The following is a 26,525-nucleotide window of genomic DNA, read 5'->3' on the forward strand; positions in this document are numbered from 1 at the left end:
GGCCATGAAAATCTTTAGGCATCTCCAAGTTTTGATGCCTAATGTCGCTGCTTTTCGCTTTGAAATTCCAGGGCCTTATTTGCATGTTAATTCAAAGTAGGCTTTTTATTTTGGGGAGCCCTCATACTTTCTCCAGCCTTTAATTATGGTATTCAAGGCTATTTCACCCCACACCTCCAGGGCAGTCACGAACGAGAAACAGAAAGTGGAAGTAGTGTCCTGTGCAGCCTGCTGCCCGCACTGCACGGTGTGCCTCCAGGGCTGTCAGGAATGAGAAACAGCAAGTGGAAGTGGTATACTGTGCAGCCCGCTGCCCGCACTGCACGGCGTGCCTCCAGGGCAGTCAGTTGAGAGAACAGCAAGTGGAAGTTATATACTATGCAGCCTGCTGCCGGCACTCCATGGTGTGCCTCCTGGGTAGTCAGAAGAGCGAAACAGCAGGTGGAAGTGCTGTACTGTGCAGCCCACTGCCTGCACTGCCTGGCGCGTCTCCAGGGCAGTCATTTGAGAGAAACAGGAAGTGGAAGTGGTGTACTTTGCAGCCCGCTGCCCGCTGCCCGCAATGCATGGTGTGCCTCCAGGGCAGTCAGTTGAGAGAAACAGCAAGTGGAAGTGGTGTACTGTGCAGCCTGCTGCCCGCATTGCACGGCGTGCCTCCAGGGCAGTCAGAAGTGAGAAACAGCAAGTGGAAGTTGGATACTGTGCAGCCTGCTGCCTGCACTGCACGGCGTGCCTCCAGGGCAGTCAAAAATCAGAAACAACAAGTGGAAGTGGTTTACTGTGCAGCCTGCTGCCACACTGCATAGTGTGCCTCCAGGGCAGCCAGTAGAGAGAAACAGCAAGTGGAAGTGGTGTACTGTGCAGCCCACTGCCCGCACTACACAGCGTGCCTCCAGGGAAGTCAGTTGAGAGAAACAGCAAGTGGAAGTGGTGTACTGTGCAGCCCACTGCCCGCACTGCATGACGTGCCTCGAGGGAAGTCAGTTGGGAGAAACAAGTGGAAGTGGTGTACTATGCAGCCTGCTGCCCTCACTGTGTGGCGTGCCTGTCCCAATCCTTTTTATGACCTGAAATGTGTTTGAAAGAAATATTTTCAGTGAATGATGTTTTCCAGGAATATTTTTCCACACCCACTTCTTAGTTCAATTGGTGTAAGATATCAGAATTGAATGTTCAGTTGCAGCGGTTTGTAAAAGCAGAAATGGACACCGTTGATCGAGCTAATAACTACATATGCATACTTAAATGCCTGCAAAATCCATGTTGCAGGCATTTAATAATATTGCCTGCGAAAACCGTTGCAATTTCGTGAAGTTTGCAAAGTTCTGCTGTAAACCTTTTGAAGTGTGGAAGGGCACTTTCCTTTCCTTATGTTTTTGATTTTTCTGTTTAATGATGTCCCTTCAGACGGAGACTATATGGGCAGCCAATGGCAAAGTGTTTCTAAGACTCACGCCCGACCTTCTCATCTGTAAGCATGTGCAGGTGTTTGAGTGTGCTATGAGAGGGAATTCAAGATTCCCCACCTCAACCCATCCGAGGGGTCCTATTTTCATAAGATTACCTTCAAATAAGGCAGGGAAGAAGAAAGAAGAGCGGGAAAAGGAAGGAGGGTCGAGAGAGTGGGCGAAACGAAGGAAGGGTTGGGTAGAGGGGCAAGAAGTGGAAGGGAGAAGGAAGAAAGAGAGGGACGAAGCGAGGGAGAAAAGGAGTATGAGAGGAAGGAAGGGAGAGTGCGAGGGAGGGAGGAAGTGCTCAAAACTTACTTCTTGAACACTAATGACTAGTATTGCTTGCTGTCTGCTTAATCCTCGGTCTTGCTCGTTTTCCCCTTATGACCTGGCTCCTGCGCAGTGAGGCCTGGGGGGGGGGGGAGGAAGGAAGGAAGGAAGGAAGGAAGGAAGGAAGGAAGGAAGGAAGGAAGGAAGGAAGGAAGGAAGGAAGGAAGGAAGGAAGGAAGGAAGGAAGGAAGGAAGGAAGGAAGGAAGGAAGGAAGGAAGGAAGGAAGGAAGGAAGGAAGGAAGGAAGGAAGGAAGGAAGGAAGGAAGGAAGGAAGGAAGGAAGGAAGGAAGGAAGGAAGGAAGGAAGGAAGGAAGGAAGGAAGGAAGGAAGGAAGGAAGGAAGGAAGGAAGGAAGGAAGGAAGAGGGGGGAAATGATGGAAGGGATGGGTAGAGGGACACGAAGTGGAAGGGAGAAGGAAGAAAGAGAGAGACGAAGCAAGGGAGAACAAAAAGAAGGGAGAACAAAAAGAAGGAAGGGAGGGAGGGAGGGAGGGAGGGAAAGAAGGAAGGAAAGAAGGGAGGGAGGGATGGAGGGAGGGAGGGAGGGAGGGAGGAAGGGAGGGATGGTGGAAGTACTTAAACCATAATTTGTTTTAACTCTAATGAATAGTAGCTTCCTGTCTGCTTAATCCTCTTATGACCTGGCTCCTTCTTTTGCGCACTGAGTGCTGGGGGCGTGTTGCACACTACAAATATGAATTAATTATACTAATAAGGAAGGAATGGAAGGAAGGAAAGAATGTAGGGAGGGCGTGAGGGAGAGGGAGGGAGGGAGTTCTTATTTAAACGAAACAATCCTTCACTCTGACATTGCAGGAGCAATGCTAACCATAGAAATACTGTTTGGGTGGAAATGGGGATTAAACACGAAATATAAAAGAAAGATAACAAATCTGGAGACTGTAAAGCGCGCCTTCCTCCTCGGAGCGATATGAACTAAACTGACATCCCTGTGTATTTCATAGCATTCCACGTCTTTAGGGAATTGACACTGGCAAAGGATCACTTTCGTGCCTCGTTTGAGTGCGAGCACCTGCTGATGTTCACGGCCTCTTTGGCAGATACCCGCTAAGAGGTATTGCTGCTTCATTGCAGCCATTGGACAGATGGATGCAATCCTTTCATCTTTGCTGTTTAACGGGTTAAGCTGCTTTGTCCTGCAATTGGCTTATTTTACACCCTCTGGTCCACGAAACACAGCATTTCGCCTTCATGAAATGCAGCCTTCCCGGTAAGCGCGTCGTCGCGTCCCTACTAGAGCCGCACAGTGTGGAGCAGTAATGACTTCTATTAAAGCGCTATCATTTTGCGTGTCCGGGGGGAGGGGGGGGGGCACTGTTCTAGACAGTACTGCGCAGGGGGGCCGCCCGCCGCTGAAAATAGCGGGCCAGTAACAAGGGGGACAATGAGGACAGGAGGGGGGAGGGGCAAAAATAGGGGCTGCGAGGTCAGCACAAGGGAAGCCCAACAACTCTCCCTCTTCTTCCCACTGACACACAGAGCCAGGCAGGATGAGGGGCACATCAGGGTGCCACAACACAATAGTAGGTGTCAAGCAGCAAAGATCAGGGAGGCAGGCGTCGGTGCCAGCCAGCCGGGGGCATGGCAAAGGCCTCCAAAAGCAGACATAGCCTAGGGCTCTCCTCCGACAATATAAGGAGCTGCCCAAACAGCAGAGAAGCACAATTCACTTGGTACTCTGCTCGCAGCACTAAACAAGTAGCCTGCGCACGCAGAATACTTTTTCTGTGTTCCCAAAACCCACCCACCCAAGAAAAAGGGAAAAGAGAGAAGAAAGGAGATACAGGGCACAAATGGGGTCCACATTGTCGTGGGAAGAGGAAGGCGGCACGGGCCACGGGGCACAACCCTGGACTTTGTGCCCAAAAGTATACATTATGTATTGTATGATGACTATGATGATTGTGTATTATTACGTGATGTGCAATAAAAACCACAGTCTTTTATTGCCAAACACTTACACAATGTTTCAGTGGTTTCTTGGGAAAACATAAGTGGGGACAGTCTCTAACCTCTTGCATCCACAGGTCATTGTCTGACAGGGGGCTCTGCGTTAATCTGCATGGCGAGGGGAGAGGAGCATGGGGTAGGGGAGGCGTGAAACGTAGCAAAGAGTAGATTTTCATATCTGAACAGCAATTATAGCTTGAATTTGCTTGTATTGAACTGGCTAGATCATCTAGGGGTTATGGCCATTCGTGAAGGAGGAATTGTACTGATCTGAATAGACCACACCATCGTTTTTAGCCTGTCTGTGCCATTGCAGAAGGGGACCAGCCATATACACATCTAGCTGCAAAGAAACACAGATATCACTGAAGACCTTCAATTATTGCGCATCCATGAGGAGAACCAAATAAAACAATCTGGAAGGTACGTCGTGGGCTTTACCCATGTTTGCTCTGTGTTACACCAGAGTACCTACCACAGAGCAGTGGTAGATTAGTGCAAGAAAAAACAGCACTGGCCAACGTCCTTGAATAGCTGACATTGGGGGGTAGCAAGGATAAGAGAGGATGGAATAGGGGTGACTGTGGAAGCCAGCAGAGACGTTGAACTCTAGGGCACAACTTTGGCGATGAAAGTCATTGATTCCATTCCACTCACTCACCATGCCGCTGCACCCGTCACTGTGAATGTGTGCCCTAATAATGCCACCAGAGAATGTGGAGGAAACGAGATGTAGAAAATACACACCGCAGCTGAGTAGATTCTGCAACGCTGGGCTCTAAAAACCGGCTCCAGTCAATATATCCCAATCAATATGGGAATGATTGTAAAATCCTGAAGGAAATGCAACTGCCGCTACTTTTCATTTTATGACATAAGCTCCAACTCCTAGAAGAACAGGAACCTTGGAGTCCTCCATTGGAAACTCTATTTTATATCAACATTTGCCTACAGGTGGAACTGAGGATATCTGATTCCATTCGAAACAAACGTCACAAAAAGATAACTAGTCTGCGTAAGTGCTTCGTCCTCATAGGGTCGATATGTGAGTGTATTATATTATTAAGCTGGCCAATGAGGCTGTGAGTCCTAATAAATAAAATTGGTATGGCTGTCCTCTCTGAGATACCTAGATTGGGAAACCTGACATCTGGGGATATCCTTCAGTTGGAATTTTTTGACCCCAAGACAACAGATATCATATATCTTTATTTAAATTCTAGACTAGTAGCATACATGCTTCCGGATGAAGGAATTCATTTTCTGATCGTTGGTTACAAGATATTTTATCACCAGCCACATATAAAGAATACCTCACATTTATACTGCCACCAATGGAGGGTACTACCACCACGAGGGAGGGGCTAAAGGTCTCATGTCCCCTATTTGGCAAAAAGAAGAGAATTGTTCTAACTAGATGATTCTAATAAGACAGAAGAAGTCATGGATTGGACTTGGCTACCCTCCATACTGACTTTAAGAAAGTCCGCTATTCAACCAGGTATGAGTCACCTTTGACAAAAGATCTTTGGGGTGTTATCTTGGAACTCACATGCCGCAGATCCTTGTTTCGTGTGATTCCAGATAGCCGGATTACTCCTGATATGATATAATAATGCTAGATGAAGTATGGCTATGCGAATCACCCTACTTACCAGGCTATGAAACTATTTTGCAGAAGGCATCAGCTGTGTCTTGTGGTAGACTCTTCAGGAGACCTACTTGTTCTATTAAAACAGAGCTGGGCATGAAGGCCTTTATTTGGTACAAACCTTGCCTGGGTATCCTAGCTGCAAAAATCTTTCTAAAGTGATCTTCTATTCATAAATAATTGCTACTAATGAACACATACTGAAATTGGGTTAAAACTGGTCTATCCGAAATTGTGGATCACTTGGCTGATAATCTAAGCAAATGGCACCAGGAGTACAATTCGAGTTTCATTTTATTATGGGGTGTCCAGCCTACGATATTCAACTTAGAAACTTTGAGATCACTAATGATCAAGGAACCCCCATAGGACGATTGACAGCCTCATATGGGGCGATTACATAAACACTGGGCAGTTACTTAACTTGTCGAGCAGTTCTCCGCATTATCGAGAGTCAATTCTGAACTGGCATAGGGGCAAAGTCGCTACTATATAGATTATATTTTCGCCTCTCAGAATCTATTTGATCACTCGATTTCTTTTGAAGTTATCCCCACGACTTTCAGAACCAGTTTTGACTTGGTTTTGGTACCAAATGATGTTATACCTTCAGCTCCCTTGATCTCGATTTCAGCACAGAGGTATCAGATTCATTGGCATAACAACAATATTTGCAAAATTAATCTCTATTTGGAATCTACAATGAATGATTTTAATCCTGACATGCAGGCTCACTATGCCTCTCTTCAACTATTCAATCGGTTTATCTCAGATTGCATTTTCAGGTCTGTTGGGGTTATTAACAATAAGCCGGACTGCAAAACAACTACTCACACTCACTTTTATGGCCCCATTGTACAGAATACGAAAAGGGTCCTGTGTGCTCTACTTAGTGAATTGAGGAGAGTTTGCTTAACGGTTGAACAATATAATAACGAGTCGCCCCGATTCAGACTCAAGTATAAAAATGGACTCTTGCACCAAAAATATCAGAATTTACAGAGGGGCAGCCAAGTGAAGCTGCAAGTCATGTTGAATAAACAAAAATCAGACTTTTGGGCATTGGCCAATAACAGTGTGGAGCAACAGATATACTTTTAATTAAATGTCATTTTAGTAGTGATTGAGAAGAAAACCTTTCCCCATTGTTGGCACATTGGCCACATAAAAAAGGGCAATCAAGCATATCCTCTGAATTACCGACCCATCACCCTTCTTGACATCAGCGGTAAGTTATTTGCTTACATTATTTTGAAAGAGCTTGAACGTGGCCGAGTATAAAAGCAGACTTCCTCACTTTCAAACAGGTTTCAGGTGCCGAGTGGGTACCACTCTGAATGCATTTATTTTAGCATGCTTGCAAATTAAACCATTAGTGGGAAACACAAGGGCATTTATTTAGCCAGCATTGCCTTAACTTAACCTTTCAATCCTATTAACTGATCTAACTTGTGGAGAAAGTTGACCTTATGGGGCCCCCCTTCAGGTCTATTAAATACATCCACAGTCACACTTTTATAAGAGTTAGACTCAATTCCACTGGTGCCTTAATGAACATGATCCAAACGAGTTATCCCCCTGCCATTTAAACCTCTATATTTCTGATTTGGGCTCAGCGATTGATAGCATTCAAAGTACTCCACCACGGCTGGAAAACCTGAAAACACATTGGTTGGCATATGCGTTCTCCTCATACATTTTGGCTCACAAACTGAGAATGAAAATTAAAAAAAAAATAATAATAATCAGATTTTCTCAAAGTCAGGATTCGCCGACCTTTAGATGAAGTATTGGCAACCTAGAGGTGATACAATATCTGACCTATTTGGCAAACTAGAGGTGATCCAATATCTGACCTATTTGGGTTTTCAATATTTTTTGGCAAACCTAGTTTAACGATGCTATAAGCCTTATTGAAGCCCAAAGCTGTACTTTATGCAGCTCAGATTAAAATGATTAACTCTACGTTTTGTCAGTTCTCCATGATCCTTTTGGTAAAATATTGTTATGGTAACGTAGTTACTGCCTTATATCACACCCTTAAACTATCGATTTTTAGGAATTGAACTAAACTGAGTACGCTTGAAGGACTACTTTGCCGTAAAGCGATGTCCCTGCCTAACGGCGTATCTATTACTCCAATTAGGTGTGAGTTTGGCTTGACCTCTTTAATGGCTCGAACCAGTGGAACCTAGTTGAAGCATATGGTGCCACCATGATTCTCTAGGTTTAAAGATCTAAACAATGTGGTGTCCAGGTGGCAAGCACATGGAAATGAATGGTGTTATTGAGTGGGACGGGTATGCCCAGACGTGGGTCCCGTGCCTGCTGGGCCTAGAGACCCAAGCTACTCCTCACTGATGAGCCCCAACAAGGGTGAAACATGTTTGAGGATGCTTGTAGTCTCGTGCAGAAGGGATGTGACCTAGCAGTTCGGGCTGGACTGCCCCTTTTGGGGTGGGGCCAAGCCTGATTTGCATCTGGTCTTTCCCCTTCTGTAATGGCTTGGCAGGCAAAGAACGATGGTCTGGAGGGTTGCCCCGAGCAATGCCAGTGGTTAAGATTCAGTCTAAACCTTCCAGCCATCACCTCTTTGTTTTTGCTTTGTCACCCCGAGTGGGACGGGTATGCCCAGACGTGGGTCCCGTGCCTGCTGGGCCTAGAGACCCAAGCTACTCCTCACTGATGAGCCCCAACAAGGGTGAAACATGTTTGGGGATGCTTGTGGTCTCGTGCAGAAGGGATGTGACCTAGCAGTTCGGGCTGGACTGCCCCTTTTGGGGTGGGGCCAAGCCTGATTTGCATATGGTCTTTCCCCTTCTGTAATGGCTTGGCAGGCAAAGAACGATGGTCTGGAGGGTTGCCCCGAGCAATGCCAGTGGTTAAGATTCAGTCTAAACCTTCCAGCCATCACCTCTTTGTTATTGCTTTGTCACCCCGAGTGGGACGGGTATGCCCAGACGTGGGTCCCGTGCCTGCTGGGCCTAGAGACCCAAGCTACTCCTCACTGATGAGCCCCAACAAGGGTGAAACATGTTTGGGGATGCTTGTGGTCTCGTGCAGAAGGGATGTGACCTAGCAGTTCGGGCTGGACTGCCCCTTTTGGGGTGGGGCCAAGCCTGATTTGCATATGGTCTTTACCCTTCTGTAATGGCTTGGCAGGCAAAGAACGATGGTCTGGAGGGTTGCCCCGAGCAATGCCAGTGGTTAAGATTCAGTCTAAACCTTCCAGCCATCACCTCTTTGTTTTTGCTTTGTCACCCCGAGTGGGACGGGTATGCCCAGACGTGGGTCCCGTGCCTGCTGGGCCTAGAGACCCAAGCTACTCCTCACTGATGAGCCCCAACAAGGGTGAAACATGTTTGGGGATGCTTGTGGTCTCGTGCAGAAGGGATGTGACCTAGCAGTTCAGGCTGGACTGCCCCTTTTGGGGTGGGGCCAAGCCTGATTTGCATCTGGTCTTTCCCCTTCTGTAATGGCTTGGCAGGCAAAGAACGATGGTCTGGAGGGTTGCCCCGAGCAATGCCAGTGGTTAAGATTCAGTCTAAACCTTCCAGCCATCACCTCTTTGTTTTTGCTTTGTCACCCCGAGTGGGACGGGTATGCCCAGACGTGGGTCCCGTGCCTGCTGGGCCTAGAGACCCAAGCTACTCCTCACTGATGAGCCCCAACAAGGGTGAAACATGTTTGGGGATGCTTGTGGTCTCGTGCAGAAGGGAAGTGACCTAGCAGTTCAGGCTGGACTGCCCCTTTTGGGGTGGGGCCAAGCCTGATTTGCATATGGTCTTTCCCCTTCTGTAATGGCTTGGCAGGCAAAGAACGATGGTCTGGAGGGTTGCCCCGAGCAGTGCCAGTGGTTAAGATTCAGTCTAAACCTTCCAGCCATCACCTCTTTGTTTTTGCTTTGTCACCCCGAGTGGGACGGGTATGCCCAGATGTGGGTCCCGTGCCTGCTGGGCCTAGAGACCCAAGCTACTCCTCACTGATGAGCCCCAACAAGGGTGAAACATGTTTGGGGATGCTTGTGGTCTCGTGCAGAAGGGATGTGACCTAGCAGTTCGGGCTGGACTGCCCCTTTTGGGGTGGGGCCAAGCCTGATTTGCATCTGGTCTTTCCCCTTCTGTAATGGCTTGGCAGGCAAAGAACGATGGTCTGGAGGGTTGCCCCGAGCAATGCCAGTGGTTAAGATTCAGTCTAAACCTTCCAGCCATCACCTCTTTGTTTTTGCTTTGTCACCCCGAGTGGGACGGGTATGCCCAGACGTGGGTCCCGTGCCTGCTGGGCCTAGAGACCCAAGCTACTCCTCACTGATGAGCCCCAACAAGGGTGAAACATGTTTGGGGATGCTTGTGGTCTCGTGCAGAAGGGAAGTGACCTAGCAGTTCGGGCTGGACTGCCCCTTTTGGGGTGGGGCCAAGCCTGATTTGCATATGGTCTTTCCCCTTCTGTAATGGCTTGGCAGGCAAAGAACGATAGTCTGGAGGGTTGCCCCGAGCAGTGCCAGTGGTTAAGATTCAGTCTAAACCTTCTAGCCATCACCTCTTTGTTTTTGCTTTGTCACCCCGAGTGGGACGGGTATGCCCAGACGTGGGTCCCGTGCCTGCTGGGCCTAGAGACCCAAGCTACTCCTCACTGATGAGCCCCAACAAGGGTGAAACATGTTTGGGGATGCTTGTGGTCTCGTGCAGAAGGGATGTGACCTAGCAGTTCGGGCTGGACTGCCCCTTTTGGGGTGGGGCCAAGCCTGATTTGCATATGGTCTTTCCCCTTCTGTAATGGCTTGGCAGGCAAAGAACGATGGTCTGGAGGGTTGCCCCGAGCAATGCCAGTGGTTAAGATTCAGTCTAAACCTTCCAGCCATCACCTCTTTGTTTTTGCATTGAAGTATGCGTAGACATATTATTCCCTTCAGCAGTTTCCAGGGAGATTTTTATAATTAACCCCTCCTTGACTAAAACCGGACTGAGGGAACTGGATTGGACAGACACAAGGACAGAGGTGTGTCAATACCATTTGTATAGAGACCTGGTGTCCACTGAGAAGAAAGGCGGAGTGTTACTCAATTACTCGATAACATTTCCCAACACACAATTTAGAAACACCTTTTTGAGATTTCGTCTTAACATTCTCCTAAAAGAGGAAATAATTGACATCTGGAACTAAGTTGTCCACTACCAACAATCCTGTAGATTTTGCAACTCACGATTAATGACACTTTGAGGCATATTTTCTTGGAATGCAACAGAGCTCTCCACTTGCATTGTCTCCACCTCCGTCCTCTGGTCTCTTGTGATGATTTGTGCAGCTCAGAGCTTATTTGGAATCGTATTTTTGCAGGTTACCATCTGCTACTATCACTTGCAGTAGTAAACTTCCTTAATGCAGTCTTGGCGGCTGCCGGTGCCAAAATGGCTCGAAATTGAGTTTGACATCTTTTTTTATTTGTCAAATTAATAGCTTGTGGCATCCTTTTATCCATTTTATTTGATAACCAACTTGATGTGTAGTAAAATGGTATTTTAAATATATATTAGTGTTGATATGATGTAATTTATTCTATTTTATCAAGTAATAACCCATATCACAAAAAAATGTCAAATCACTTCCTGTTTTGGTTCTTTCTTTTACCCAACCTTTTGGTTCGCATGCCATGTCTTGCATATACCCTCCCTTTTTTTCAGAGCCACCAGAGCGCCTGGGGACCACTCCGGTGGTGATAGTGTGCGGTACAAATATCCTTTAACATTAACATATTACAAAAGATCAATATATACATAAACATTCCCGCACAGATGTCCAAACGCAGCCATGAGTTGCAATTCTGTCCATTGCTCTCAGCCAGGCAGCTGCTAGTCACGCAGAGCCATGAAAAAAGACCAATTGCTGGATTTTCAAAGACCTTTCCATACGCTTTGTCTTTCTTAAAGTTTTCAAGGAAATATGAAATTGAACTCTCCGAGTTGAAAAAGCATCATCGACCCTGAAACAATGTTTAGTATTAAATCTTTGCTGTCATTTTCTCCTAACGCTTTCAACTCAGTTCCCACTTAGACCAAAATTACAAGTCGTTTTTACAAAATAAAAATTGCACGACAATGAGATAAAATATTCCCAAAGAGCAGGCATCGAAAAGAAAAATGAAGTGACTGTGAATTGTTCAAGTCGAGCAAAGAATGAGTTATTATGGCTTAATTATATATTTTTGATCTTAGTGTCACAGCTCTTTTAGCAACTTCCGTGGTAAAGAGTATTCCCCGTGGGCTCCTTCCTGCCTCTCAATCAGAGCTTCATGTTTGCCATTTCTTATGCATACGTGTCCATGACATGTCCTCTTCCGTGGATGACGGATTAATCATCTTCTAAAAATTGCCCACATTGAAAGGGCAGTCCTTGCGTTCACAAATTAATGAAAATCCGTTTATGAAGGGCCCCTTTCTACGATGTGCTATTTATTTTGCCATTTTGACTGGATTTTGCTAATAAATGCAGCCAAAAATCTATTTGTTCAGTTAAATGTCACAGCCAATTGAAATGAATCTGATTCCTGACCGTATTCCTTTGAAATAAATCTTCCATTTCATCCCCCTGAGCTTTCCTCGCACACTGCTAGATGCCTCTTTGCTACTGGGCGCCACATTATATGGTGCTCAGCTCAGCTGGAACAGAGGTGCTCGACTGCTCCACCTCCAAGACCTGCCCCCTCTCTCCTTCACTATATGTTTTCCCCCAATGAACTCCCCACTTCATGGAAGTCAGATCTGCTAAAGTGTCTCAATTTCAGACAGCACTCTGTACATTTGTTACATTTGTGTTTTTATTTTATTGTGCATTTGTAAGGCACTTATGCAGCAAGTAAATTGTGTTTCAAAGTGCCCACAGGGCAACAGGGAGGGAACATGGGAATGAAAAACAATTAAACATTGAAGGATAAAGAAGGACCTTCTAGGCCTTGTGAGCATTAAGAACGTGCAAGTGCAGAGAGAGGAGGGGGGAAGGAGGAGTGAGGGTAAGTGCTAGGAGTGCCCATGCTCGTGAGGGAGCAGCAGATGCAAGTACCCAGTGAAGGAAGTGCTAGGAAGAAGTCAGCTGCAATAAATAGATAAGTACAGGCCTACAGTGCCATAAGCCAGTGGTTGGTAGGGCAGATGCTGGGAGCGTGAAGTGGCTGATGGTGATTGTGTGTAGGAGGCCAGGGCCCAGAAGGACACATAAGGCCCTGGTCATCAAACTCAGCAACTGTGGGATTAGCAGAGGAGGGAGAAGGGAAGGACGAGGTGAAGAGGAAAGTCTTGGGGAGTTTTTGGAATTTGAGGAGATCTGGCACAAGATGAAGAGGAAGGGGGAGGCTGTTCAATAAGAGGGAGCAAGCTCAGGAAAGAGATCTGCCCAGCCCTCTGTTTAGCGAAGCGCTTGACACATGGAGAGTTGGTACCGGAAGAATATAGAGATCTAGAAGGAGAGTATTTAGTAAGAGCAAGTTGTAGATAGCGTGGTCCCCGGCCCCAGACTGTCACGATTTATTGAGAGGTCACTCTCAACTCCGGGAGTCCTCCCTCCCCCCAAGCCAGGTGGCACACATAAAAGTGCTTTGCAGATTCAGATTTATTGAGCCCTCCAACCTATATAGTACCATTCAGAAAATACCCTCTTTACGACCAATGAGCTAGAAACCAGCCTCGTGTGTAGTAAGAATATATATTTATTTAGGTTTTTACAAAGAATAATAGAGCAGTTACCAAAATATCAGCCACCGACGCCTTGGGACTACACAATATCACAATTTCTAATTACTTGTACCAATTGACTGACTTATGATTGACTGACTTATATTTCTAATGGACTTTCAGATACTACAACATACAGTAAAATTTAGAGATGGCAGTCGTCAATTTAAATCTGATGTCTTGCAATTAAACCCATAGAAAATATAACTCACACAGTTATTTCTTAGTTTGTTACCAGGCTCTTGTATCCCAGCAACCCCAAACCCCAGGCATCAGTTAAAATGTAACCCCTTAATTTGATGGCAAGGTACAGGGAGTGGGAATACAGAAGGTACATTGTTTTGGCTTTTTATCAGAAAGGCAGGGGGTTGGGAAATAAGCCCCATGGGAACATCTTTTTTCAACACACAGTAAAGTGAAAGCAAGGCTTTGGGAATAAATGGGAAATTTCGTTTTGCACCACTCATACAAGGGAAATGTAATGCTTTGGGATTTAAGTTTGAAATTATTGGGAAAATTCGTTTTAACACACTCTACATTCACTTGAAAGGCAGAGTTCTGTGGATACGTCTTTTTGGGATTAAGGACACCCCTTTCTGTACAGAATTCAGGGGTTTCTGAAAAATGGTCACCCAAGTACTTATTGTCTATACCGGCTGTAACAAACTGGGCATGAACTTTGTTAGTTTTGAACTCTAACAGCACTCATTCCATGATTTTTCTATAAGGGAATTAATTGATTTAACTTGTAGTAAATGTTCTAAGAGTCTACACCATTTCATCCATCCCCCATAATTGAATGGAAAGGATTAAGGCAGGCAGTTTCCAACACAATTCAATTTATATAGGGTGGTTTTCTATGGGGAATTAATTTGAGTTATATTTAATAAAATGTGCCAACGGTCTCCCCAGTTTCACCCCCCCACCCACTATGCGAGATGGAGATTAAGGCTGGCAGATTCCTCCCACAGGTTTGTTGGCATTTGGATTAATCTACTTAGATGGGAGGCCTTGGTTATGGGCATACATGGCTCCTCTAAGGACAGCACAGATCTGGCCAAAGGCTTCAGTAAGGGTTAGTCCCCAGCACCCAGTCCTCCTCTGGCTCCTCAAATGGCAGGCCCAACTATCTTCTAGACTTCGCAGTCCCTGTCTCCCATGCAAGGTTTAAGGCCTTGCAGGTAAACAGCTTTTCTCTTGGCAAGGTTTAGCCTGATTAGCCTGATGGCCTGATGGCCTTGGCAGCTCTCCTTGCCTCTCTGCTAGTTGTTCCTCGCAAGAGTCCAGAAGTAGACTACCTCCAGGAATAGAGTGGAAAAGTCAAGTGAAAAAGTCAAAAGTCCCTCACAGATTGAAAACTGATCTCTTATAGGGCAGGTGACACTCTCATATTATCATAATTCCTGCACTCCGGGTTGGCTAGCTCTCTCCCTCTCCCTCCCCCCAATACACCCACTGCCTGCTGATAGGACAAGGAGTTCAGAGGTGTGGATGAGGGAGGAGAAAGATTCATCATCCCAAAATGACAGGTGGGTTTACCTTTTCAGTGTTCCTACAAATCTCACAACATGCAAGTTACCTTAATTTTTCAGGTAACTGTAGGCGGTGTCCAGTCAATTCGTCGACCTCAAATTGGTCGAATGACATTTGGTCAACGCAATTTCGTCGAAAACCATTTTGTCGAATTTTTTTTTAAAATTATATATTTTTTTTTGGGTGTTCGTTTAGGCAAAAAAAGGTTTTTTAAGGCAAAAAAGAGGGGTTGGGGGGGGACCCCCCAAAAAAATAAATAAATAAAGGGTTAAAATAGAAAAAAAAAATTTCGACGAAATGGTTTTCGACCAATTTGCTTCGACCATTTGTCTGGTCGACCAATTTTTTTCGACGAATTGACTGGCAACCCTGTAGGCACATATATATATATATATTTGGGCTCTATATTTTATGGTGAGTCAGAAAATACTAATCCTATTTCAGCACACCCTTCCTGGGAGGAGCTACAATTTTTTTATTTGCTCCTGAGCCGAAATAGTAACAAATCTGACACTTCAAGATTCAAACATTAATTTCCCACTCTATCACCTCACCAACTTTCCATTTCCTTGGAATTATGAGAAGGCTGCAATCATAATTGTCTTCATCACTCAAATTGTATACATCACACAGAATTCATATTTACATGGTACCGATGGAAGTCTTATCCCCTTTAATATGAGTCTGGGTTGAGCTCGCTGGGACACACGATTCTCTTTTTATTAAGGAAAATGTAATCCTATGATAATCTGTCAATGCTTCACATGTGCCCCTCCATTTCACAATAGCCCCCACCTTTTTTTAAAAAAAGTTTAATTTCACTTCTGTGACCGGGACATCGGCCTGGCTCATATTATTCTCCCTTCCCCTCCTCGGCTTCAAAAGATCCTGTTCGGGGCTAATGGACAGTTAATGGGGAGGCTTTACCTTAAAGGTAATTTCTGCTGGCTGTGTTATCTAGAGCCTCCACAATTCTGATCTAATTCTCCGTAATTCTTAGCATTTAAGGTCCTGAGGTCAAAGGTTCAGAGGCACAGAACTTTCAGTTCAGTGGGGAAAACAAGCTACATACATAATTCTAACAGAATAGCATTTAAAATTGAAAAGATGTGTTGAACATGACCTTTCATATTGCATCACGTTGGCACAACACGTTGCTCAACAAAACAGCATCTACAATCTCTTCCTGGATAGATTTTCATCACTTCTCGTGTTCCACGAATCAATGGAGTTCTAGCATCACTCATAGCTTAATATCGTAAGATGCAGTGTAGTCAGGGTCTTTAAATTAAATACGCCTACCGCAGCACAAAGGACGCTCTGAGTTTACCACTTGAATCATGTATTCCTGGAAAGGAATGGATTAACCACGTCTGTGAACTATATGTGGAGATTAGTCCAAGTGTTTCACGATTGATGGAAGAGCATATAGTATGGTGCCTAAAAAATAGTGACAAATAAACTCTGAAACGTACATAGAGCGAGGTTGAAGTCGCAATGAAATCACAGAAATAATGAAAAGCACAAGGAGCTGATTATGTACCGTCTGCGCTAGTTTAAGACAAAATAGACATGTCGGCGCCCTATTTAACAGCACATAGGTGTCTTGGGCAAAGCCCCCCCCCATCTAGGAATTCGGCAGTGATTTACCAGATTTAGAAAAAGGGAGGGAGAGACAAGCCTGAAAATGTACGGCCAATTTGTCTGATCAATATGATAGGCAAAATATTCCGGAAGGTGACACTAGCACGTGTAGAAGAGTAGAGAGAAGAAAGTAACAGCAGCTCTCTTTTATAGGAAGGCTTTTCAGTGGGAGAGATCAAAGTTTCAGGGTTTATATCTTAATACAAAAATACATGGTCCTAAAAAACGTTTTTCTACCTTACAACCGTAGACCTAAAAGTTGTGTTTGATGGAGTCCCACGCTCTGAATTAAGATCCTCCCTGCTGAGACGTTTCTATGTGACAAGACCTCATCATAACAGTTTTAGGAGAAGAAGAGCGATTTTATTTGACCGTTTTCCCATTGATCGAACATCCGGCATTGACGCCAGCCTTTCTTTTCTTTGTCCTTTTTTTACAATTTGCGGGGTGTCATCCCCGATCCTCAATTTGCATCCCCCAAGTCTGCCCACTATCCCCACACTCTCCTGTGCTATTACCTCATAATCGGGGGTTTTGCCCCAGAACCTCTCTTTCTCAGCATCCACCCCATCCCTCTCCACCCAAGATCCCCCAAACAAAAATGTATACATACACATGACACACACACCAACACACACACACCCATTCCCCTCTGCCTCCGCTTCTGCGTCTCACAGAGCCCGTCAGCTCCTGCACGCACTCGTGGGCGGCAAGGCCGTAACAGTTCCTTTTAGAAAGACCGCTCCGTGCGGTCACGGAGTGGTATTTTTAAATCTTTTTTTAAATGTCATTCTTTACAAAATGGCATCTTCACTTAGGACGGCGGAGACTAAACACATCACACTCAATATATGCAATATGTTTTGCTGTACACCAATAATACAGTCACTGTTAGGTAGGGGCTTGGAGGAGAAACTACAAAACCCTTTGACGTGCAAAAATGCTAATGAAAAGGTGTATGCGCGCCCCATCTCTGTTTAGCCTGTATATCAAAGAAATTGTTTACAAATTAATATCCTTCCCCACGGATGCTACGATGCTTAATTCAGAGAGCAGCCCAATATTTTTATTTTCCAATGACGCAGTCTTTCAAAAACAATAAGTGGCCTGCAAAACCACCTGGATACATTTACTGATGTATGCTCTGAAAAAGGGTTGGTTCCAATTATTGTAAAAACAAAATCCATGAACTGAGCTGCAAACAGAAAAGGCAAGAACAGAATGAATATTCACTTGAATGGCAATCTATTGGGAGAAGCAAACCACTGTAATTACCTCGGAATCTGCTTTCACAGTGATGGGAGCTGGTCCTCTCAGTAAGCAAAGTCACATTTCATATTAAAGCGTTTTTTAGAGGCAACTCGGAAATTTGCTAATGCTTTTGGGAATCAGTCAGTGGGCTTCACCTTCAAGTCTATGAGCTGCAGGACAGACAGGCCGCATCTTATAGCCAAGGATATAATTTCACCAAAATTCCTAGGGTAATGAAAGTAACATCACATGACCCTTGATCTCTGATGACATCACAGGAAGTGATGGCATATGACACCGCACCTAAGTGACATCACAGGATGTGATGGCACACAACATTCAGATGTGTCTAACATCTGTGTTTCCAGGCGCTCTCATTTCAACCAGATATAAGAACCGAGGCACAGAGGGAGGCGTGATTTGTAACCGAAATATCTAACGCAGGCTACAACTAGTGTATGAAACATCTATAGATCAATGGACACAGAAGTACTCGTTATCTGTGGCACTGAAGTGTTAAACAAGCCAAAAAAGCACTGACCTGGGGAGGAATGCGCTGTCTGTTTACCCAGGAGCAAAATTGCTGCATGAGCAAGGCCTAAAAATTAAATCTTTGACCAGGATTTAGTATCAATAAAATTCCCTGGTTATAAATGTATGTATGAGTCAGTTATCACTAGGATAGAAGAAACCTATTGTGCAGGTGTAAGCTGAGGCCATCTGTCTCTGTGTGCATTTATCTTTTAGTTATGTAACAAGCAACCACATGTTGTCCCCACAACCCAGAGCCAAACATAACACCTTAATGTCCTAGGCTTTGATAAATTACTCTTCTTCAATCTTTTTTAATCAGAGGCGTGGGGGAGGAAGTGCTGCAATTTCCTCAAGAGTGGGGCTCAATGCATCTATGATTTTCTAAGCTCTATGTGCGAGGTGCGTTATTAAATGACCCTGCCAAGGACCGGCTCGTGAATGAAGCTTCCACAAAGCCCTTTCCTAGAAGGAGTTTGAATGGGGGGGATGGGTCACTCCATGGCTCTCTCACTTCTGAGACTCTGGGGTTCATTACGAGTTTGAAGGCAGCCATGGTGCAAATAGCACCATGGCTGCCTCCAAACCCCTGTCCGGGTCCGTGGTGTCGGAATGGGGGCTTACCGGGACATTCCGACCTATGCAGACCCGGTAAATCCCCATTTCGAAAACCATTCCCCATTCCCATTGAGCCCCAGAGTGTTCTTTTACAGTATCATTACTGGCACTAGGAAAAGAAGCTGGATCTGCCAATATATGCCAGTACTCCTATGTAAGAAAATACTCACATTGGTTTGGCCATGAAAATTGACATGTCACAATAAGAAAACATGTCCAAACTGGTTCCAATGTAAGCCAGTCTAGACCCATAAGAACACTTATCATCCTTGCTTCATCATAGATGCTCACTTAATAAAAAGTCATGCTATTGTAATAAATATACAGGCCGCTACACCAAAACATCAGTCTAGTGAGGTAATACTACTTATCATGCTTGCTTTATCAAAGATGCTGAGTAATAAATGTCATGTCACAGTAAGAAATGGCTAGACTGGCTGTACTGAAATGCCAGTCTAGCCAGGTAATGACACACATGAACTTGGCTTTGCCCGAAAATATTAGTAAAACACGCAAAGTCAATAAAGGATGTTTGCCCAGTCTCCCAGGACATAAAACACACACACACACACACACACACACACACACACACACACACACACACACACACACACACACACACATACATGCTGTGAGGAATTCTCCCACCTGCTCGGGGAGTGTGTGCTAGACTGCGTTTTAAAAATAAAATTATTTTGTGGTGAAATTGAATGATGGGAGATCAACCTCCGGAAAATGAATGGGGCTAATCCGCACACATTTTCCTATGCTCGCTGTGCAACAAACAGTCCCGTGTACTCTGCGTGGACACAGCCTACAGGTGCAGTCCTCCTGTTCAGCTGGAATGTGACAGCCACGGGTACATCAAAGCATCTCAAAAAAGGGGGAAGGCAAAACCATCCTCCTGCCATGGCCAGCCTCATTAACTTACAAAGGCTCCATGGATCCGTCCTATCCTTTGTCCACCCTGCTGGTGGTGATGCATACTCATGAGAAGTTAAATGAAACAGGCCTGGTCTCAGGACTGACAAAGGAAAGAATACCTAACACCCTTTTGATATTCATCTGTGTCAAACTGAAGTCAGCTCCTGCCTCTTAGTTTCAAGGGCAGTGAAATGTCATGTCGGGGACAACTGTTTGCAGTGGTTATCCCCACAGGGGGACCCCATTCAAGAAGATTCGAGTATATGGTTTGGTGGCGACCATAAGTCTGGTCTAACCTTCGCTTCAAGGGAGACCTGCCACTTTTAATCAGGAACCACAGAGTTTTCAATTAACCGGAGAGACACTTTTATCCACAACAGAAAGGAAGATGGGTGGGACTTAGTAGTACATGTTGTCACTCCTTTACCTTTCCTGTTGCAAAGCACTCTGGTTATGACCTCACACATAACAGAAGATTGTTGGTGGGACCCAGGATTATTTCACCAAGGTAGGCTTAGCCTGCACCAATCACTGGGGCCCATTTGGCTTTAAAAGAGGGCAGAGCCCCTCTCTTAGCAGTTAATCTGATGACCTCGAAAGGAGTAAGAAGAAGGACTCATTTGAACCCTGGATGAAGGTACAGTCTGCTTTATAACTTCTGCCAGTGAAGGAAGGACAGGATTTCCAAGAGGGAAGCAGGACCCCTGCCCTAAACAGCTCCCAAGGAACAGAGGGAGATACCGAACTCAGAGGACCCATCCCGCAGCTCCAGAACCAGTACCCAGCCAGCACACAGTGTGCCCTGCTAGGTTCTGCCAGCAAGCTTCCTAGGTGGGAAGTGCCAGAGAGTCTCTGAACAAAGAACATTGCCATTGCCTGCAAACACTCCCCTCAGTTTTGGGCCATCCGCCTTAAAGGATGACACAAGCCCAGTGAAGAAGCTAGGAGGAGTGCCTTCACAAGCATTAACCAGCGTCCATCTTTTAAGGACATTTGCGAGGCAGTCGAGCCCTCGAACCGCGACCAGCTGCACCACTGACTGTTGTCATGCTGCAGTCACTAAAGCCGTCCGAGACACCTCGACCAGCATTCCAGATCCGCCAACCAGCACAGAGACAACGATTCTTTACTCCAAGCACCCATGTAGGCCAGCCTGCAGCTATCCGTCCAGCCTTGATTGCCAAACTGCCTGCCGCCTGGTACCCGTAGCTGTCTCCCGTCTTGAACTCGGTCGCAGGAACCAAAAACAACCCGGAACCGACCTGACCCTGTCAAGCATCAAGAACATCTCAAGCACCAGGTACATTGTGGTTCTGTCCCCCTGGTCCTTCTCTGAAGGCCCCTAGTGAAACAAACACACACACACACACACACACACACACACACACACACACACACACACACACACACACACACACACACACACACACACACACACACACACACACACACACACACACACACACACACACACACACACACACACACACACACACACACACACACACACACACACACACACACACACACACACACACACACACACACACACACACACACACACACACACACACACACACACACACACACACACACACACACACACACACACACACACACACACACACACACACACACCCTCCCCCTCTCACCTCCCCCTCTCACCCCCATATACCTTCTATCACACACTCACACTGGCACCCACCAACCCAGAACATGTACACACACACACTCACATTCCTACTAACTCACCCACCATTCATTCACCCATAAACCTCACACGTCCACTTGCACTGCATTCGCCACACATGAATGCACCCACCCAGAACTTTCAAACACACATTCTCACACTCCTACTCCTTCACCCACCACTCACTATCACATTTCTTCTCATTCACCCACCACTCACTGGCCAATAACACATACATACATCTGACATGCACTTCACACTGGCAAAATACACATCGCATTTTTTTTAAAAGCCTTCATACCTGTTTTACAGCTTCGGTCTGTCACTCCAGGCCACCCTCGGATCCTCCATGCTGCTCACAAACAGGAACAAGGAAGCTGGGAGAGCTTCCTGGTTCCTGTATATGAGCTCCAAGGAAGCCGGAGGAGAAGGGGTTGGAGCTGAACATGGCATGTGACGTGACACAGGTCACGATCCACTCCAACCTCTACAGAGTACTTCCTCTGCGCGTTACAAGCCCCGCCCCAGCCTTCACCTTGATGGGTGAGCACTGGGCTGGGCCACCCCCAGACCTGGTGTGGCAGGGCCCCCGCTACTCCAGTGCCCAGGAGCTTGGAGCTTCCATTAAAAAAATAACATCTTAATTTTTTTGTTTTTAATACAGGGGTAGCAATTAATACTGCAGGGGTAGCAAGGGAGACCACAGGGGTTGCGGCTGTGACCCCTGGTGACCCCCAAACAACTTCCCTGCTTATAGTGCTGACTTTTGGGGTTACTCCTGTCTCTCGACACTGGTGAAAATCACTTTCTAAAATGAGTGCTACGACTACGCATATCAGCTCCTCACATAACAGTGCACTTAGAACTCAATTGGGGAGGCATTGACAAGTTATTAAAACTGAAGCCGCTCTTTTGTGCGTCACGACTTTGGTCACGACCTGAGCTTGTGAGATACAAAGCTGCCTTAGTGCAAGTGATCAAACTGTCTAATGGAGAGCTGTTGCCTTGGGTAGCCCAATAAGACCATGAGCTCGGTAGGCAGGGACTTCTTTTGGAGCTCCTGGCACTCAATTAACAAGTGATCAAAACAATCTCGTAAGGAAACTTTATGAACAGCACATCTTGTTGTTCATGTCCAGTAACTCACAAAGGAGTACCCTTTTACCATTCTGTTTATCCATTAAGGAAATAGGTCATGCTGAAAAATACTCAGATTGCATCACTACGCTATATTCACGGTCATTGTACTCAAATAAAGAATAGGCCTTCTACCATTAGCACCTGTAACTGGAATCTGGAAGGGGTGCGCATCTGTGTTGTGCCGCTTCTGTCACTATACAAAAGAATCTTTTCAGCACATTTTGATCATATGCCCCTTATGTGCCAAATTTAGACCTCAGAATCTAAAGCCTTGCTTAAACTGTCATGCCATTAGGAACTTGAGGACAGATAAACTATTATTTACAAGTACATCCCATGACTAGGTTATATTTGCTGTACTGTACGCTTTCTTGGCTTTATTTTGAAGAGTATTGCATTTGACTTGGTACATGAATGTTAGACAAGGGGCCTCATTACGAGTCTGGCGGGAACCAAGGCGGTAAAACCTTATAGGACTCAATGGGAATGGGGATCATGGAAACACCGGCACCATCTCGTGATGGTGTTTCCTTGCCAGGTCAGACCTGGCGGGATTGACGCCTCCGCCTGCAGTAGTCGTGATCACCCGGTATGGAAACAACGGTGGCGGCGGGTTTACCGTCACCGTTGTTTCCATACCGGATGAGTTGTAATGAGGCCCTATGTGTACGATTAATTGCTTTTATGACAAATTTGTCGAAATAAAGCGAAATTAAATATTCTCTTTAACGCTGTCAAGTTTCTAGGACACGACGTCTTTGAGGATCAATCGTGATACAATGCTTTGGGAACAATAGTTTGGGGCAGAAACAATGGGCCTCATTACGAGTCACCCGGTATGGAAATAACGGTGGCGGTAAACCTGCCGCCACCGTTGTTTCCATATCGTGTGATCTCGAGTCCTGAAGGCGGAGGTGTTATTCCTGCCAGGTCTGACTTGGCGGATTTAACACCGCCTGCCTGCAGGCGGATGTGGAAACACCGGCACCATCACGAGATGGTGCCGGTGTTTTCATGGTCCCCAATTCCGCCTCCAGAATTCCCGGGCCACCGGGGTTGTAATGCCCCGGTAATTCCGGGAATCACTGAGGCGGAATGGTAATACGAGTCCGGCAGTAACCGAGCTGGAAAAACCGGCAGGTTACCGCCGGACTCGTAATGAGGCCCAATCTGTCAATTGGGAAGAAAAGGGCTGCAACTACACACGTACTGCACCATGACATCTAGGGAGCCGAACAGTTACTAATTGTATAAAAAGGTAGAAACTGAATATAATCCCCCATCCTTTGTGCTACTGTTTTGCAGGGTCTGCAGTGTGAGGCACAGAGGTAGTGTGATCTGGAGAAGACGCAGGGATGGCTGCATGCAACAACGGGGCCCTCATGCCCACACCGCAGGAGCCCCCAAATGGCTTCTCCCAACCAGGGGCTTCCGTCTCCTGGCATAAACCCCCAGACGAAGAGCCACGGAAACCAGAGCCCATCCTGGTGAAGAAAGCACATCGGGAGATCCTTGACCATGAACGCAAGCGGCGGGTGGAACTGAAGTGCGTGGAGCTGCAGGAGATGATGGAGGAGAAAGGGTAAGGGATGCCGGCCACACTTGGACTAAAGGCAATATATCACTGTGCAGTACAAAGTAAGAGATATGTGCAGAGATGTTATATGTGCGACCTAGAGCTTGGCCTGTAAGCCTCGGGAAATTATCAGACAGGGGGTCCTCTGTATGGTCGTGGATGCCCCAAAATATGCAGCCGCTTCCTGGTCAGATGTCAAGGGTCGACACTGGATGAAAGGCAATGAAAAAGCCAGACACAGTTACTCAGACTCTGAACTTTTGCACAACTTTCCATGAATACTGCTGGACCTTAGTCAATGGAAAAAGGTAACACGAGTGAGTAACAGTGCAGGGGCTGTCCAGATGCTTCGAAAGTCACCTGAGGACATGGACAGTTCTCAAACTGTGGAACCTCTCAGTTCAAGTCAATGGGGTGCATTACAGTTCCTAGTCATGGCTAGGTTGTGATACATCAAAGTATTTTTCTTGGTAGTGTGGGACAGCACCAAGCCCCATGTGCGTCCAAATATTCACCAGCTGGGCAGTGCCCAAGTAGCATAGATTTGTCAACACAGGGAGAGCTCCCAAGTGGTGGGTCTTTCAATGTCAAGATCTAGGTACCGCTGTGGATAGCGAAGCTCCCGCCACAGAGACACCTAATCCTAAACAACATGTACGGATGGATGCTTTGCTTGTTAGACCCTTGCATAGGTGAAAGGTTCACAGACCAACAACTCTTGAAGGGTCACCCACAAGACAACACTTTGAGGGCCCTTTGAGGGCCGCACTGCCATTAGGCAAGTCTTCTTCAGAGCAGGTGCAAAGATGTAGTGAACAGAGAGCTCTTGTGGGCAAGGTGGGCAAGCTGGGCATACATATATACATGAGATTGGACTGGTCTATGAATGGGCAGCCAACAGAATCCTGTTATAGTCAAATAGAGAGTCAACCCCAAATATAGGGCAACGTGGCAGGTCACAAAAGACAGACATCCTCTTCCCTCATTATGCACTTTTCCCATTGTTAGGGCCTTTCATTTGCCTCTCATTCAGACATGGAATTTTAGAAGCGTTTGCAATAGGAGTCTACAATGCAATGACATGTGCTGGAAAAAGAAATGAGCAGTGGCAAGTGTGCATTTTCTCTGGGGTTCATGGGTTAATTTCTCAATCAATACTGCTGTTCTTTGGCCCATGGCTGTGTTAAACTAGCCCAATGGAAGCTGTTGTTCACACTTCACATGCAAAACAAATGGTGCCTATACCCAAGTAATCACAAACGCATTGGCTATTTTAATACAAGGTCACTTCAGTCAAATGCCGTGACCTTATTTGGCAATAACAATTATATTCAGAATCATTGAAACACCTTTGCTAATCGTCACCACCAGCTAATTGTAGATCCATTCTCAGAGCAAGAGAAACCTGTAAATCGCTGCAGGGACAAACCAGGCACATAGTAAACCATAGAAAAAGAATCGCGAGAACACAACTAGGGCGGAGCTCAGGTTAGCACAATGCTAGAGGCATCACATGCTGAGTGCTGGGCACCATACATGCACATTTACACATCTGGACACACTGACAGATCTATGGTCTGTGGACGATGCTGCACCATACTACACATGTTCTACACACACGCACCTGGGAATCTGGCACCATCTAGATTATTCAATGACATTTAGGCACTTAGATATCAAGTCATAATGAACCAACACGTGCGGCTGGGCACATTGGCATCATAACATAAGTATTCCACACTGACAACTCGCTACCTTGGTGCATAGGGACAATTCTGTACTCATTCCATACCAGCGATGGAGACCTTGGTGAACATGTACACAATGCAGTGGCATGTGAGCCACAACGGTCTCAAATCCTCCAATATTTAGAGGTAAATTGGAGGTGTTTCCTCAAACAATAAGCTGGAGTTAAATCCTCTACTTCATTTCCAAAGTCAAAATTCGACGTTGTTGTAAAAGCGGCAGTAATTCCTTTACCATCTAAAAAGTGCAGTACCAGAATCACTGCCATAAATGTACCGCACCATTGAACTCATAATGAGGCCCAGTGTGCTGTTTGTGCCACTGAATGCCTCCCTCACTGGGTCGTATTTTAGTCCCTCAGTTATTAGCAACCCATCGCCCATCCCTGCCCCTCTGTGAGCTCCAGGCCCATCCACCTAGAGAATGCCACACAAACCATGCCTGCCAAACCCATGCCTATGAGGGTCTCAGAGGTTATCTAGGACCCCACAGGCATGTTCCTAACTCTGCACCTGAGCGCCCACCACACAAGTTCTATCACTGCCTCGAAGGTTCCCTCAAACTCTCTCTTCCGGTTGCCCTTCCCAAAGACAAGTTCCCAACCCTGTCCCTGCGGGTTCCAAACACAGGCAGCTCTTACATGCCTTCAAGAGCTGCTCCATAGCCAGGGCATTTCGCATGATAACTCTCAAACACAACTGTATCTGCAGATGGTTGAAAGCACAACACGTCGCCTGCATCCAC

General features: G+C 46.0%; 1 protein-coding gene across 3 annotated transcripts in view; it reads left to right on the forward strand.

The window, feature by feature from the left end:
* Positions 1 to 26,525, forward strand: part of SRRM3 (serine/arginine repetitive matrix 3) — a 672,576-nt gene that overhangs the window by 190,659 nt on the left and 455,392 nt on the right. For all 3 annotated transcript variants that reach the window (XM_069614948.1, XM_069614950.1, XM_069614949.1), the window contains exon 4: positions 23,765 to 24,041. In XM_069614948.1, the coding sequence (XP_069471049.1) occupies positions 23,815 to 24,041 (227 nt within the window). In that variant the 5' untranslated portion in view covers positions 23,765 to 23,814. The remainder of the gene's footprint in view (positions 1 to 23,764; positions 24,042 to 26,525) is intronic.

This window comes from Ambystoma mexicanum, chromosome 9 (assembly GCF_040938575.1).
Source record: "Ambystoma mexicanum isolate Mex_15411 chromosome 9, UKY_AmexF1_1, whole genome shotgun sequence".
NCBI lineage: Eukaryota > Metazoa > Chordata > Amphibia > Caudata > Ambystomatidae > Ambystoma > Ambystoma mexicanum.